The sequence below is a fragment of the Cervus canadensis genome, chromosome 9, assembly GCF_019320065.1.
Source record: "Cervus canadensis isolate Bull #8, Minnesota chromosome 9, ASM1932006v1, whole genome shotgun sequence".
Classification (NCBI taxonomy): domain Eukaryota; kingdom Metazoa; phylum Chordata; class Mammalia; order Artiodactyla; family Cervidae; genus Cervus; species Cervus canadensis.
In genome coordinates this window covers 69,835,637-69,852,147 of record NC_057394.1, presented here as the reverse complement: position 1 = coordinate 69,852,147, position 16,511 = coordinate 69,835,637, and the positions used below count along the sequence as shown (strand labels likewise).

The window sequence follows — 16,511 nt, the reverse complement described above, 5'->3', positions numbered from 1 at the left end:
AATGGCCAGAGAAAAAGCTAACTAACCCTCAGGATAATCAGCATAACATATGAAAGTATTCACTATTTTGATCATTACACTTAATGTTCCCAAGACTCAAATGGTTCAAGACTTAAGCAACAGATTTGTCTGTTCAAATGGTTCAAGAATTAAGCAATAACTTTAGTCTGGAGCACCCCCTGTGGTCGGAATTGGTTTCTTAAACACCAAAGGAAAATGAGAGATCTGGGCTCCAACAACGTTAGGACCTCCTGGGATGTTTTCCAGTGTTCCTTTGATTCAGAAACCTGAGACCTAAACGCAATGACCTCATCACTAGGGTTCCAGCAAGAGAAGAGGTTTCTCTGAAAACCTTGAGACCAAGGATAACTACTAAAACTTAATAAATTCTAAACCAGACAAATGACTTCAGCTGAAAACCCAAGTAGCCCTGATTTGAGATGAAAATTAAGATTTTTCCATTGTCAGGGTTACACTCCAAATATGTCATTACCATAGCGGCGTAAGTCTTCACGAACAAAGAATGTATTGCAAGAACATGACTTAGGGCAAAACTAAACATATAATTACTCACACACATGAAAAATATGGTGTTAATATAAGCAATCAACAGATAAACTTCACAAACCAGTAACATAAGTGAGGTCTAAGTCAAATCCATCCTTCTTGTACCGCCGTTTATTTCCTGAAACCTAAGAGTTTATAACAGTCATTCGCTTGTAATACATAAACCAACACTAAAAAAAAGGAACAAAGAACAATATATAGATATCTACAACCCTAAACAGTATTTCCCAAAATGCAAACATTTTTTCCTGAAAAGTAAGCATATTTCGCCCACTTACCATCCTTCTGGTCAACATTTCAAGATGTCTTTTTTGATGAGCCAGATGAAAAACTCTTATCAGAATGACAAGTCTTACAGGTTGTAAAATAATTCTCAACCTAACAATAAATTTGAAAGATTCAGTTTTGCTTTAGAAACAGAGGATTTTGTCAATACAGACTAAGTCTAGAGCCGCAGCTCTTAACCAAGGGCAATTTTGCCTACACCCTCCACCCCACCCCAGCTTCCCTCCTGCCCACCCAAGGCATATTCGGCAATGTTCAGAGACATTTCTAGTTGTCACAACAGCCTGTGGGCTGGCGGGGAGGGGGCGGGTATTGCTACTTGTATCTAGTGGGTAGAGGCCAAGGATGCTGGTCAGTATCAATGCACAGGACAGCTCCCAGTACTGGGACTTCCCTGGCAGTTCAATGGTTAAAACTCTGTGCTTTCACTGCAGGGGAGCTTGGGTTCAACTCCTGGTTAGAGAACTAACCTACATGGTCAAAAACTTTAAAAAAAAAATTTTTTTTAATTCAAAAATCAAAATAATAGTGCTGGGTTGAGGAAACTCTGGTTTAAAGAAAAACCATGATAGACTCTCAGAATGCATAGATTTAACTTCAGTGGATTTAGGACAAGAATTTTCCCATCAAAAGAGAATTCCTGTTCATCTCTGTCACTCCCAGGGGCTCACTAGAGCTGTGAACATACATCACACAAGCAGCAGATTGAGTTACTTTCCAAGTGTGTCTCCTACCATCAGGAGGAAACATGATGGCAGAGAAGTGATGGTTTGGGCTAGTGCTTCTCTAACTTGAGCATGCACACTGATTCAGTAGGTCGAGAGTAGGCCCTGAGGTGGTATTGTTTTTGTATTTCTGAGAAGCTCTTCACTGATCCTGACATTGCCTATCTAAGGACCACACTGACTTTGGCTATTTAAAAAAAAATCTCCAAAAGCTTATCATATTAAATTTTGTTGGGACCTGAATAAAAGTCCTTAGATGCCAGAGTGCAAAAAAAGCAGTACACTATTTGACTCAGGAATAAGCCTAGTGAGTCACCCAACAGCCGCATCCCAGGACACTTTTCTTCTTTTTCTCACTGCCACAGTAGAAAGAAGAGGAGGAAAAAGAAAAAAGCCATTGGTCTCTCACACATTTTCGTTTGATCCCTAACAGTTCTAACTTCGCCTCAGCTTACATCATGTCAACTATACTGCAAAAATTCTACTTCTGTGTTGCTACCCAAGTCACCTGGTTTTCTGTTCCATTTGTTCCTTTTTAGAGAATCATCATAGAAGTCACTCAAATTTTGCATCAACTCAAACCAGTCCTCTCTGGGTTATAGGAAAAACCCAGGAATTTCACATGTGAGAAATCTGTGGTTGACGCACAAGTGGAAACTTAGCGAGTGGTAAGTTCAAGTTAGGACAAGAGGCAAGTCCCCAGTTTCTTTTTTTGGAGGCACCATCTTCTTCATTCAGTGGAAGGTACCACCCTTTGCTGGACCCTAAACACCACCATCCTTTTATTTACAAGTATGTGGAAACTTATCCAAACATTTCATTTTCCAGCATATTCAAAACAGAATCAGCACATTTAGAGTTTAAAAAAGATTTCGTAAAATGAGAGTCACAGATACTAGTTTTTTTTAACAAAGAAAAACTTTGAGAGACAAAGGATATGTTTCTTACCTGGGAAAAATTTTAGTAAGTGTAAAATCATAAAAAAGGTAAGTGATATCAACCAGTAGAGTCACAATAATAATGGCAGCATCTAAGGAGTTAAATATATCAGAAAAATACAGTTGTATCCTATAATAAAAAAAACACACAAACAAAAAATGCAAGCTGATGCTTCCCCAAAGAAATCAGGATATTTTAAGAGGATAAATTTATTTGACTCATCCCCCCCTCTTAATTCTGCTTTAATGAATGATTGAAAGTACATTTACCAGACTAAGAGAAAAAATATTCATATTCATTATTTTAGATTTACGTATGACAAAAGCATCCATATTGCAACGTAAGTACAGTAAGAGGTATAGCCAAACCAGTGAACAAGATATAATCAAACCACTGAACAAAAGGCAAGCGCTATCTTCACAACAGGTGGGAGAGAAAGATGAGATGGTGGGTTGAGCTATCAGGCAATGAAAGCTAAACATGTCACAGCCCTAGGAAAACAGACTGTGAGGAGGGCACAAGAGGAGACTGTGAAAGGGAGACACGTCCACTGCTTTGGCCAGCAAACTCATCCCCGGCTTCATCCTCACAGTGGAATCCCAGGGGGCTGGTGTGGCCTCCTCTGTGCAGAGGGGAACTTCTAGTGTCTGCACCTCCTCCCCAACACTGGCTCCTTCAGCCATGGGCAATGAGGCTCCAGAGAAAGCCTCTTGCAATGCTGGGGTAGCCTCTTTTAGGCTGGGGATAACCTGGAAGTGGGCAACTGTCCTAAGCCCAGAGATTTGAGGGCAGAGGGTTCAGCTGGAGAGGAGATAAGTGTGTTCCAAATGTTCTGGTGAAGTGAGGCTGAGGAACTGAGTCCCTGACTTCACAGCAGTGCAGCTCTGAGGCTTCTCAGGCTTCTCAGGAAGCCAGCGGCCAAGAAAGCTAGTTGCTGCCTCTCTCCTGAGCCCCGCCACTGGGATGTGCGTCCCTCAGCTCTTTGGGAACCTTACCACAAGTTTCTATTTCAGCTGAGGTAGGTACTTGTTCGTGATTTATTACCTAGTATTTAATACACTGTCAGCTGATGCTGGGAAAGATTGAAGGCTAAAAGGAGAAGGGGGTGGCAGGGGATGAGAGAGTTAGATAGCATCACTGACTCAATGGCCATGAATCTGAGCAAATTCCAGGAGACAGTGAAGGACAAGGAAGCCTGGCATAGTGAAGTCCATGGAGTCCCAAAGAGTCAGACATGACTAACAACAGATTTTATTTACACTCGACTCTTCATGAAACTACCAATATTTATGCTTCACATATATATTCCTCTTAATAATGTGCATGTAGACATACTAGCTGCTTGGCCCCATTCTTCAAACCCTTTAGCTTTATCTGTTAAAGGAACCATCTAGAATACATGGTTTGGAGATTAGACTGCCAGTTGCAACCATAATATTAAAGCAAAATCTAGTAGAAATTGGGATTTGGACTATCATTTCTCTTGTTTCTCCATGCTCCAAAGAGATTTATTTTGACAAAGAGGGGCATGTTTGGTTGCATTGACCTGCTAATTACTTGGGGATGCCTCTTATAGTACAAAATAGTTCTATGTGTTTTTTAAAAAACTAATAAAACTTACCCTTCTACAAACACTCGAAGAGAAATATCCATGAAAAAAAATAAAGCAATAGCAAGAGAAATTAAACGAGATTCCAAAGAAATATATATCGTGCCACTAAAGAAAATTATGTCTTTGATGATGAGGGCCATGTCCACAAAGATCAGCAGGATTGCAAATATTCTATAACAAATAAATAGACTGAATAAGGATAAAGTGGTTTTTACACAGACAGACTAATTTCAGCCCAATGATCTGATATCAAAATGTCATTATTCCAAATAAAACTATTCGGTAGTAGGGAGAAATGCTCTGCTTTTGAGTCTCAAATTACTCTGAATGAACTTATGGTTGCCCAGGGGGAAGGATGCTTTTGATGCTTTTGAACTGTGGTATTGGAGAAGACTCTTGAGAGTCCCTTGGACTGCAAGGAAATCCAACTAGTCCATCCTAAATGAAATCAGTCCTGAATATTCATTGGAAGGGCTGATGCTGAAGTTGAAATTCTAATACTTCGGCCACCTGATGCAAAGAACCAATTCATTGGAGAAGACCCTGATGCTGGGAAAGAGTGAAGGCAGGAGGAGAAGGGGATGACAGAGGATGAGATGGTTGGATGGCATCACTGAGGGATGAACATGATTTTGAGCAAGTTCCGGGAGTTGGTGATGGACAGGGAAGTCTGGCGTGCTATAGTCCATGGGGTCACAGAGTCAGACATGACTGAGCAACTGAAATGAACTGAGCTGGTAGGATGGGGGAAAGGGAGAGTTAGGGAGTTTGGGATGGATACATACACAAACATACACACTGCTATGTTTAAAATGCATAACCAACAAGGACCTACTGTGTAGCACAGGGAACTCTGCTCAATGTTATGTGACAGCTTGGATGGGAGGGAAGTTTGGGGGGAAATGGATACATGTATGTGTATGACTGAGTCCCTTCACTGTTTACCTGAAACTATGACAACATTGTTAATTGGTTATACCCCAATACAAAATGCAACATTGTTAATTGGCTATGTGTGTGTGCTAAGTCACTTCAGGGTATCCAACTCTGTGCTTTGCTGCAGACTGGAGCCCGCCAGGCTCCTCGGTCCATGGGATTCTCCAGGCAAGAATACTGGAGTGGGTTACCATGCCCTCCTCCAGAGGGATCTTTCTGACTCAGGGATGGAAACTTCGTCTCTTACATCTCCTGCCTTGGTGAAGTGAAGTGAAGTGGCCCAGTCGTGTCCGACTCTTTGCGACCCCATGGACTGTAGCCTAACAGGCTCCTCTGTCCATGGGATTTTCCAGGCAAGAATACTGGAGTGGGTTGCCATTTCCTTCTCCAGGGGATCTTCCCAACCCAGGGATCGAACCCGGGTCTCCTGCGTTGTAGGCAGCCGCTTCACCGTCTGAGCTACCAGGGAAGCCCACATCTCCTGCCTTGGCAGGTGTGTTCTTACCTGTGCCACCTTGGAAGCCCTAATCAGCTACATTCCAGTACAAAATAAAAAGTTAAAAAAAAATAAAAACATTATTTCTATTTTCAAAAAATAAATAAATGACTCTGTTTTCACTCAATAGAAGCAGCCATTAGGGAAATAAATTTCCCACCAAACCACTTCATGGTATAGTGCCCTTTTATAATAGACACATCAGACTGACACTCCAAGACAAAACAGGTAAACTGCATTAAAATTACATGTCTCCACTTGTAAACTCTTCAAATTTGAGACTTTCAGAAGCCTCCTACCAATTTCTCATAATAAATTAAACCTCATTAATCTTTATATTTTTATAGAATTTAATAATAAAAAGTCAAGTGAAAGCATGACTAACATAAGCCCTTAAAAAAAAAACAACACTTTGATCAGTAAGACTTATCATCAGTGAGATTACCAACAAATATGGGCTTCCTTGGTGGCTCAGTGGTAAAGGAATCTGCCTGCAATACAGGAGACTCAAGTTCAGTCCCTGAGTTGGGAAGACCCCATGGAGAAGGGAATGGCTACCCACTCCAGTATTCTTGCTTGGAGAATTATATAGAGGAGCCTGTCACTTACGTGTTAGTGGATGGTTCTGGGCATGTAAGAAGGAATTCAATTCCATAAATACATACATGATTGAATTATAAAGTACCTCCTAAGCCTTTCTCTTATATATGCTAAACGCATTGTCCATAAATTGATTATACTATTTATATAACCTGTGAAGATAATCTTCAAAGCACTTTTCCACAATTGTAATGCAAATTAAAATGTTATTACTCTAAAAGGAAGTAAGTATATTGTGTGAATCTGTAACACAGTATGAAATCTTGCTATCATGTAGAAATGAACCATCTAAATAAAATGAATCTAGAATTAAGGAGTAATTCTAGATGAACATTTACTAAAACACTTTCCTTATAACTATAGAATTTTGAAATGCATGTTTCATTATTTTTACTTTTACAGGTAGAAAAAGACATGTTAACACATTACTATTAGACTTGGGTAAATGCCATTTCTTCGCAATTCTTAACATTCAACTTTACTTAAAATTCCAAGATAAATTAGATTGCATTAAATGGGGTGCAAAGGTTATTTAGCAACATGTTGACAGTGGAAGTGCCTTTCCCCCTCCCAGATCTTTTGCCATAAAAAATATCGATATTAAATATAATACATCCTTAATTACCTCCATCTCTAGAGTCTCACATACCTGAAAGTGAAGGATGATATAATTAAGTACACAATTCTCTTTATCTTGCTGCTGCAAATGGAAGTAAAAATAAGATTTCAGAGATTATCTGAAGTTACTTTTCAGGAAATTATTTTTCAAGTGTATCAGATTTCTCCTAACATGTAGTATGAATTTAACCAACAAAGGCCTTTATATTGACAAATATAATTTTTAAAGCACCTAGAAATTGCCCAACAAAATGCTTATTAGTAACTATGGCCTTCCCTGGTGGCTCAGTGGCAGAGAACCTGCTTGCCAGTGCAGGAGACTCAGGTTCAATCCCTGGGTCAGGAAGATCCTCTGGAGAAGGAAATGGCAACTCACTCTAGTATTCTTGCCTGGGAAATCCCATGGACAGAGGAGTCTGTTGGGGCTACAGTCCATGGGGTTGCAAAGAATCAGACATGACTTAAAAAGTGAGCACAAGTACGCATAAAAATGTTTCCTGATTTTTTCTTTTACTTTCCTATATAGAATATATGTGAATAAAACACTGAACTTTGAATGTTTAGCAACACTTCTCTTGACCGTAAAGCCCTAACCCCAACTTTATGGTAAGATTAAGCTTGGGATCATCAACTAAAGCAACATAGCATGGAAACAGAAGGGAATGGTTTAAGCTCAGTCTCCCATGAGTAAGCTGTGGGATCCTGTGCAAGTCATCAAACCATGGCCAGACCTGTTCTATAGCAATAGAATAAGGGACTTCGGGGAAGCTCTCCTCTTGTAATATTTATTTCTTGACACAAGCCACCCATGAATACGACAGTTAAACACTAATGAGACTCAGATTGGGGGTGGCAAGTGACTGTCCATGAATTCTCTAGGCCAGAATACAGGAGTGGGTAGCCTTTCCCTTCTCCAGGGGATCTTCCCAACCCAGGGATCGAACCCAGGTCCCCTGCATTGCAGGTAGATTCTTTACCAGCTGAGCCACAAGGGAAGCCCAACCATATGGCAGCAGATAAGGTAGCCAACGGGGAACAATTTCTTGCCCTGCTAAAGCCTCCCACATGAGAGCCCAATTCCACCCCCAATGGGATTTGATCCCAAGACCAGAGGAGGGAGGGGTCGGAGGCCGAGCAGAACTGGGGCACTGGCAAAATGGGCCACAGATGGATGCTCTGAGGCTAAGCTGAGTGGTAAGATCTCCCCACTCCCACTAATTTCTCCCTTCTCCATCAGCACTCATCTTCCCTACCCAGGCTTGGGGAGCAAAGGTTGATGTCATCTGAGACAACAAAATCAGAAAGGGGGAGGAGGAAAAGATGGAACTTAGGTTTTTAAAAAATGTTTTGGTTCACTGTAAATTACATCATAACGTGTAAAGTGTGCTAAACTCAAAAGGCTGGAAAACGCAAATAAAACAGATTCTGGAAAGACTCAATGTAAAGAATATAATAGAGATGGATTTGAAAGTCATTGAACAAGATATAAATTTTTTTCTATAATGGGTTCATTCATTCAACCAAACTCAGTGAGTGCCTACTATGCGCCATGGCACCGTTGGAAGCACTAGAGATACAGCAGTTAAAATGGACAAGATTTTCTTCCATCAGGATGTTTGCATTCTGTCTCGTGCTGACCATAATATAATAAATTCAGTCATGATATGTCACTAATAAGAATATTTCTAAAACAATGTAAGCATGATACCATATCCATAAACAAAAAATTTATAAGTCTGAAGAAACTTGAAGGGCATCTATTAAAAATTAAGAATGCCTATTTATTGCTTGTCTATATTTTCTGATTTTTCTAATAATTAACTTTTGCTGTTTGATTTTTGGTTTTTAGTGTAAAATGTATTTATGGTGCTTTAGAGTTTTAAAATCACTTACATATTATTCTACTTTTATTTTTATAAGGTGATAAGTGCAATAAGGATCATTAAATTAGGGCAAGGACAATGGTGGAAGGGACAGCTTTGATGCTGAGATAACGAAGTACTCACCTGGGAGAAAAGCAGATTCCTACATTTTATACCTTAATAGAAAAGAAATTCTGGGCAGATGTTTTACTTTAATGTAGAAAATAAATTCAAAACAGATGATTTTTGGAGAATATATTAGAATCGTACGTAGAGAAAGACTTTCTGACACTTAAAGCATAAATAATAAAGAAAGGCATAGATATATTTGACTGTGTGAGGATTATAAACTTCTATGGAGTGAAAATCTAAGCAAAATGGGAAAAGCTACTTGCACTTTTTGGGATATAAAAGTGATATATTTAACTTTTCTATCCAATGACAGTGATAAACACCCCAACTTTAAATGGGCAAAGGTAGATTGAAGACAATGAAATAAAATTTCTATGAAAATAAGTATAAACAAAAACAAAGTCAAATGAGCATTAGAACAAACATTCACTGACATTGAAGAGATCATTGAGCTAGTGTGGGAAGGGAGAAAAAGAGTCCACTGCATCTTATGTGGAAAGGCACACTGAAATCAGTAGCCTCAAACATGTCCCTGACACAGAATTTCCACTGAGGAGAATTTTTACTTTAAAGAAATAAAATATACAGAGATTTGCTCTCAAAATTAGTCTTCATTTTTTGTAATAGTAAATGTCCTAAACAGCTTAAGCGTCCAGAAATATCTGACAATTTAAATAAACGACAATTTAAACATTTACCGTGAATTATTATACAGCTGTCAGTAGGAAGGTTGCAAGTTTAGAAATCAATAAACATATAATGGTGTAAATGCAAATGCACGGAAATATACTCATGATATATCACTAAGTAACAAGGTTATTTTTAAACAACATATATCCATAAATAAATAATTCGTAAGCCTAAAGAATCTTGAAGAGCATCTATTGAAAAATAAGAATGCCTATTAATGGGAGGATTTATTGCTTGTCTGTATTTTCTGATTTTCCTAAAAATTGACCTTTGTTGCTTTATTTTTAGTTTTTAGTATAAAATTTATTTATGGTGCTTCAGAGTTTTAAAAGCATTTACATTTTATCCTACTTTTATTTTTAGCTTTATTGTATAACACCCAGTAGATATTGTAGATAGCATTATTACCAGTTTACAGATAAATGATCTAAAATTTAAAGTGGCTTAGTATTTCACCAAGTGTCCAGCGTATATGAAATGCCAAAGTGTATGTGTATTAGTTGCTCAGTCATGTCTGACTCTTCGCAACCCCATGGACTGTAGCCCACCAGGTTCCTCTGTCCATGGGATTCTCCAAGCAAGAATACTGGAGTGGGTTGCCTGTCCCTTCTCCAGGAGATCTTCCCAACCCAGATATTGAACCTGGGTCTCCTGCGTTACAGGTGGATTCTTTACCAGCTGTGCCACCAGGGAAGCTCACTTAGATACCACAGCCAAGCACCAATTCCAAATCTTACTCCAAAATCTAGTATCATCCCCCTAGTCTGAAACACCAGTATCTCTCACACAGGGACTATTCCACACAAATCTATAAAGAAGCATTTGTCATTTAAAAACCAAACTAACACTTTGTTTGTAAGAAGAAGGGAATGCTTGTCTTGCTCAATCTTCTCAAATTTTGCCCCAGTCCTAGGCAGCCTCATTGAGGAAAATATTGTTAATATGCAGACACATCATTTAATTAAGTAGCAGAGTGAACTCTTCATTGATGGCCCATGACAAAAAGACACAGAAAAAGGAAATTCATGGGTAAGTTGAAGGACTATTTGTACTCATGAGTCACCCCTTTATTTTTCATTTTATCTTCGTCTAGACACCAACAGATTGCACCAGTAACCAGTTAATTTCTTCTTTAGTGCTACTCACTTCCCACCATAAATTCAAGTTGGTGAGTGGTTAAATAACTGGCCAAGAGAGAAGAAAAATATCAATGAATAATTCTGTCCAGACATATAGGATTTTTTAACTGAAGTATAATTGATTTACAACATTATATTACTTTCAGGTGTATAGTATAGTGATTAATAATTTTATAGATTGTATTCTATTTAAAGCCACTGCAAAATAATAGCTATATTTCCTTGTGCTATACAATATATCCTTGCTGCTTATTTTATACATAGTAGCTTGGGGGGAAGGTCCAGTCAGACACATGAGATTTTAAAAATGTTTCCTTGCAGTTGAGTACAGATGAAAAAATGCCTTCAGATGAGTGCAACAGGAAGTACTCTCATGAGATTACTCAGAAACAAGTCGAAATTCATAAAATCCCAGTGGACATTAAGAGGTCTTTAATCAGCAAAACACATTTGCTTTTGCTGTCAGTCCCATTTGCTCATAGACAAAATCAATAAAACTAGGAATTAGGACATACCCAGCAAAAATGAGAAAGGAACACAACTGAAGGGTAAGTAGCATTCTGCAATCCTGGATTAAGAAATTTTGTAGGATAGTTCGTATCTACTAAGAATATGTTTACATTTTAAAACTAGAAGAATATCCCACTTATGAATATGTAGAAATACTTTTTCAAGCATGGTACTTATATGCAAATTCAAATACTCTATACCCTCCCTCCCAAACATTTTGCTATCTTTCCACAGTTTTCCTCTTCACCTTAGCATGAGCCCCATCTTCCAAAAGGTAAGAAATTCATCAACAGCTCCCTCCCTCCAAACTTCAAACGGACTTACTATTGGGGATTGAGAAAGTCAATATCTTCATCAACATCACTAATCTTGGACAGCTGTTCTATTATACTTCAACCACCAACAAAGGCAAAAATACATCATTAGAGACCTGCTGCATGGAACAGTGATATGAAAAATTTACTTGAACAAAAAGAATCCCTTAAATCTAAAAGGTAGTCAACATGACTTAGCTCACTGGAAGACCCAATCTTACAGAAATGTAGAATTATTGTCTAGAAAATTCTGTATTCCTATGAATCCTTCCAAGACTGAATTTTGCAAATCTGTATTTCTCCCTCTGTCACTATAAGTCTGTATAAATCTCTGCCTTTCTCACCTTTTCTATATAGACTGAGAGATTAATACTCTCTTGATAGCACTGACCTAAGTAAATTATCTGAACAGCCTTAGATGGCACTGTCATTGAAAGAGAAGCTATATCAAAGTAGTCAAAGACCTTTGATGTCAATTTATTCAGGTCAATGTAAAAGGTTAAAAATGAACCTAGCATCAAATGATTTAACTTTTTTGGCTGAAATTGGATACACTTGCTCTAGAACTGGTTAAACTCTGGTTAAAAACTGGTTAAACTCTAATATGTATATGTTAATTAGTTATTTGGAACCTGGGTCCCTGCACCACCTACTTTTCACATATTATGGATGTCTTGTTTTCTCCTGGAATTAGGAGACTGCCTGAGATGGGGACTCTGACTAATTGGATTTCATGAATTCCAATGTCCTCCTTCCCATTTCCCCCAGTTGTATCTTACCTTTCATCAATGTTTCTCAGGTTACACAAGTCAGAGCTAAAGGATTAAAATGTACAAAGTAAGACTCCATATGTTTTGTAGATTTTTAAATACAAATTAGCTATAATTACTCTGCAATTGATAGTCTAGCTATCTGAAAAATAGCATTTTAATCAATTATTTAAAACCTGGTATTTAATTTTTCTGTAGAAATGAAATATCAGTAATGAAAAATCCTAGTCATGTGGGAAAACTTAATACATCAAAAGTATGTACTTTACTCCTGAACCCAATCCCCAAGTGTAACACCACTTTGTGATAAATTTGCTTCAAAATTCACCTTCGGTTTTTAGGTACTCATCTCACTGGTTCTATAATTTTCTGCCTTCTCAAGTCCCTACACCATCCAGTAACCCCTCATGAATCATAGATGTCTTTCCAGCCCTTGAGATACAGTCAAGACAAGGCAGGGCCTCCCTCCAGTGTAAGGGTGAGTTTGGGTTACCAGCCTCACATAGAGGCAGAGCTCTGGAAGGTGAGTGACATATTCAGGACCTATGAGATACATTTTTTCCTGCTATGGGCTCCCCTCTGCTCTCTGTCCACCAAGACCTTCTCCTGTCCTCTCCCAGCCCATGCATGGGCAATCTGATACTTTCCTCGGGTTGTGGCTGCTCCTAACTAAGGGTAACAAAACAGACTGCTAGTCTGCTAGACTGCTAGTCTTACTGCTAGTAAGCAGACTCCTTTTATGACCTGTTTATTTTCCCCCAAATAGATCCAAAAAAGAAAGTAGCATGTTGAGGCTGGAAAAACAAACAAAAATCTTAGCTAAAGGATCCTGTTAACTCTGTATTGCCAGTAGCCGCTTCTCAGAATAAATTTCACAAATCTCAATATCCTCCCCCTTACTCTTATCTGTATGTATCTCACCTTTCATTGAAGGGTTCAGCATGAGTTACTTTTTTCACCTTGCTCTGGTCACAGCTAAAGGATTACAAATGCACACAGTAAGACTTAACATGTCTCCCTAGACTTATTTTTAAATGCAAATTAACTACAGAAAGAATAGTAGACTTAGTCATTCAGTTTTGTCTGACTCTGCACCAATCCCATGGACTATAGACCACCAGACTCCTCCATCCATGGCATTCTCCAGATAAGAATACTGGAGTGGGTTGCCATTTCTTTCTCCAGCGTATCTTTCCAACCCAGGGATCTGCAGATTACCTACAATTAATCTACAATTTGGGCTTCCCAGGTGGCCCGGTGGTAAAGAATCCACCTGCCAATACAGAAGACATGGGTTCGATCCCTGGGTCAGAAAGATCCCCTGGAGAAGGAAATGGCAACCTCCTCTAGTATTCTTGTCTGGAGAACCCCAGGAACAGTGTAGCATGACGGACTACAGTCTGTGGGGTTGCAAAGAGTCACACACAGCTGAGCGCACACACACACATATACTCTACAATTTAAAACCTAGTTGTCCCCAAAATAACATTCTAATCAGTCACTTGAAACCTGTAAACCAGGCTTTATATGATTATAATGAAAATCTTAGTCCTGTGGGACAGGGAATGGATCAAGTTTATGGGCATATCTTGACACCTGAGCCCCTTCAGGCATACAACCTTCTCCTTGCTTCAAAATAAGTTTCTCTCCTTTCTTGGCCCACTTTAGTAGAGCTTCACACACAGGCATTTGGATAGCTTCCTAGGGGGTTTGACTGCTCCTGAGAGAGAGAAGGGGCTTCCCTGGTGGCTCAGTGGTAAAGAGTCCGCCCTCCAATGCAGGAGATATGGCTTCAATCTCCAGCCCTTGGAGAAGGGAAAGGCTACCCACTCCAGTATTCTTGCCCGGAAAATCCCATGGACAGAGGATCCTGGCGGGCTACAGTCCATGGTGTCGCAAAAGAAATACAACTTAGCGACAAAACAAGAGAGAAACAGATGATTAAGAAGCATCTGTGTTTTATGACCTGTTTCTCTTTTATCCAACAAGATTTTTAAAAAGATAAGAAGGATACTTACATAGGCTACAGCAGAAAGCTTTAGAAATAATGTCAAAGAGGCTGTTATATCATGAATACTCCTAAAAATGAACCTCTCAAATAGCAACCTCTCTCCCCTTTCCTGTGTTTCTCTCTCTCCCGGGTGCTCGCTCTCTGCATTTATGTGGGTTTTTTTTTTTTTTTCCATTTATGTGGTTTTTTAAACACTTTTGTTTAAACCTGTCTTTGTTTCTATCTCACATTTCAGTGGTAGGTCCATCAGTGGTAGGTTTTCCTGCTGTCAATTCAGTCAAGGTAGTGCTGAAGGATTAAAAAGGCACATCGTCAGATACCAAATAATTTTCCAGATTAAACTTTTTGGTTCAAATTAAATTATGCTTTAACTTATAAACTATATGACCCTTTAAAAACCAGTGTGTAAATCTATTATTTGAGAACTGGTATGTCATTTTCCACAGAAATGAGGCTTTATGAAAAGCCATATATATTTAATAGGGCTTCCCTGATGGCTCAGTCTGAAATGCAGGAGACAAGGGTTCAATCCCTGGGTCGGGAAGATCTCCTAGAGAAGGAATTGGCAACCCACTCCAGTATTCTTGCCTAGGAAATTCTATGGACAGAGGAGTCTGGCAGGTTAAGTCCATGGGGCTGCAAAAGAGTTGGATTCAGCAACTAAACAACAACGAATATCTTAAACCTCTTAAAAAGGTAACGACTCAAGATTTAAGTTCAGTTCTTTACTATTGAACCTGACCCAATGTATAACAGCCTTTGGGGGTGGAATTTATCTCAAATTCATTTTGTAGGTGCCCATCTTTCTTGACCAACCTAACTTCCTGACCATGTCTGTGTTCTGTAGGAAACATGCTGGTTTTTCCTGCCCCGAGATATGGTCAAGTAACCACAGGTCTGAGTCAGAGTCTCCATCTGAAGCGATCATGGGCTTGGATTTGCATTATCAGCCTCACATGGTGGCTGAATCTGGATGGTAAGGGACAGATCTGGGTCTATTAGCTCCATTCTTTCCTGTTGAGGCCACTTCTGCTCCCTCTCCACACTATTACTCTTTTACTTACTATTTACAATTTACTATTATTCTCCTTGCTCCAGACAGGTTTTTCTCTTCCCCTAACCTGCTCCCTCAGAGTTTCAGACATGGGCAATCTGATAGTTTCCCAAGACTTTGGCTGCTAGTAACTGAGATGTTAAGACCGGGAGTAAGAATACTCCCTCTATGTCTTGTGTCTCTTTTTCTACTTCATTTCAAAAGACAAAGAATAGGGACTTCCCCGGTGGTGCAGTGGATAAGAGTCTGCCTGCCAATGCAGGGGACACGCGTTCTACCCCTGGTCCAGGAAGATCGCACATGTCTTGGAGCAGCCAAGCCCATGAGTCACAACTACTGAGCCCAAGTGCTGCAACTACTGAAGTCCGCATGCCCTAGAGTCTGTGCTTCGCAATAAAAGAAGCCACTGCAATGAGAAGCCTGCACGCCACAATAAGGAGTAGCTCCTGCTGGCAGCAATTAGAGAAAGCCCGCAAGCAGCAATGAAGACCCAGCACAGTCAAAAAAAATAATCTTTTTTATAAAAGACAAAGAATATTCCACATAGAATCTCATCATGAGAGCATATTAGAAACAGTATCAAGGGAACCCTAATACCCCCATGGGTGCTTCTAAGGGTGAGCATCGCAAATATTAACCTCTCTGGGTTAAGAGAGGTATATTATAATTAAGATATATTATGCATATATGTACATATGTGTGTACATATTATACATTTATATTTATCATGTCTCACTTTGCCATTTGGAATCTTGCAGATGACGCTGCTGTCATTTCACTCAGGGCAGTGCTAAAGGATGAAAAACAGAAATAGTAAGATACCATATGACTTCCAGACTTTTACTTTATTAGCTCAAATCTGCCAGTTACTCTTGAACTTATAAACTGGCTGGCTCATAGGAAATATGCATATAAATTAGTTCTTTGGAATCTGATAACTCATTTTCCCTAGAAATGATTCTATATAGTTGGTAATAAATATTTTTGACCTATCAAAACAGTTAATGACTCAAGAATAAGTGCATTTCTTTACTACTGAATCTAACCCAACATACAGCAACCTTTTGGGGTGGCACTTATTTCAAGTTCAACTTCAATTTGCAAGTACATATCCCTTGTCCTCCACATAATTTCCTGTTTCTCAAGTCCCTTCATCACCCTCTAACTCCCACCTATCATGGTTGTCTTTCCTGGCCCTCAGACACTGTAGATTAACTGCAGGCCTAAACCAGGGGTCCCTTCCATGTGATG

General features: G+C 39.2%; 1 protein-coding gene across 1 annotated transcript in view; it reads right to left on the bottom strand.

Annotated features, from left to right (window-relative positions):
* Positions 1-16,511, bottom strand: part of LOC122447290 (phosphatidylinositol 3,4,5-trisphosphate 3-phosphatase TPTE2-like) — a 60,332-nt gene that overhangs the window by 33,731 nt on the left and 10,090 nt on the right. The window contains exons 5-10 of the mRNA XM_043477799.1: positions 13,117-13,170; positions 6,810-6,860; positions 4,138-4,299; positions 2,526-2,645; positions 846-945; positions 629-692 (exon numbers count right to left, since the gene is read on the bottom strand). Coding sequence (XP_043333734.1) covers positions 629-692; positions 846-945; positions 2,526-2,645; positions 4,138-4,299; positions 6,810-6,860; positions 13,117-13,170 — 551 coding nt within the window. The remainder of the gene's footprint in view (positions 1-628; positions 693-845; positions 946-2,525; positions 2,646-4,137; positions 4,300-6,809; positions 6,861-13,116; positions 13,171-16,511) is intronic.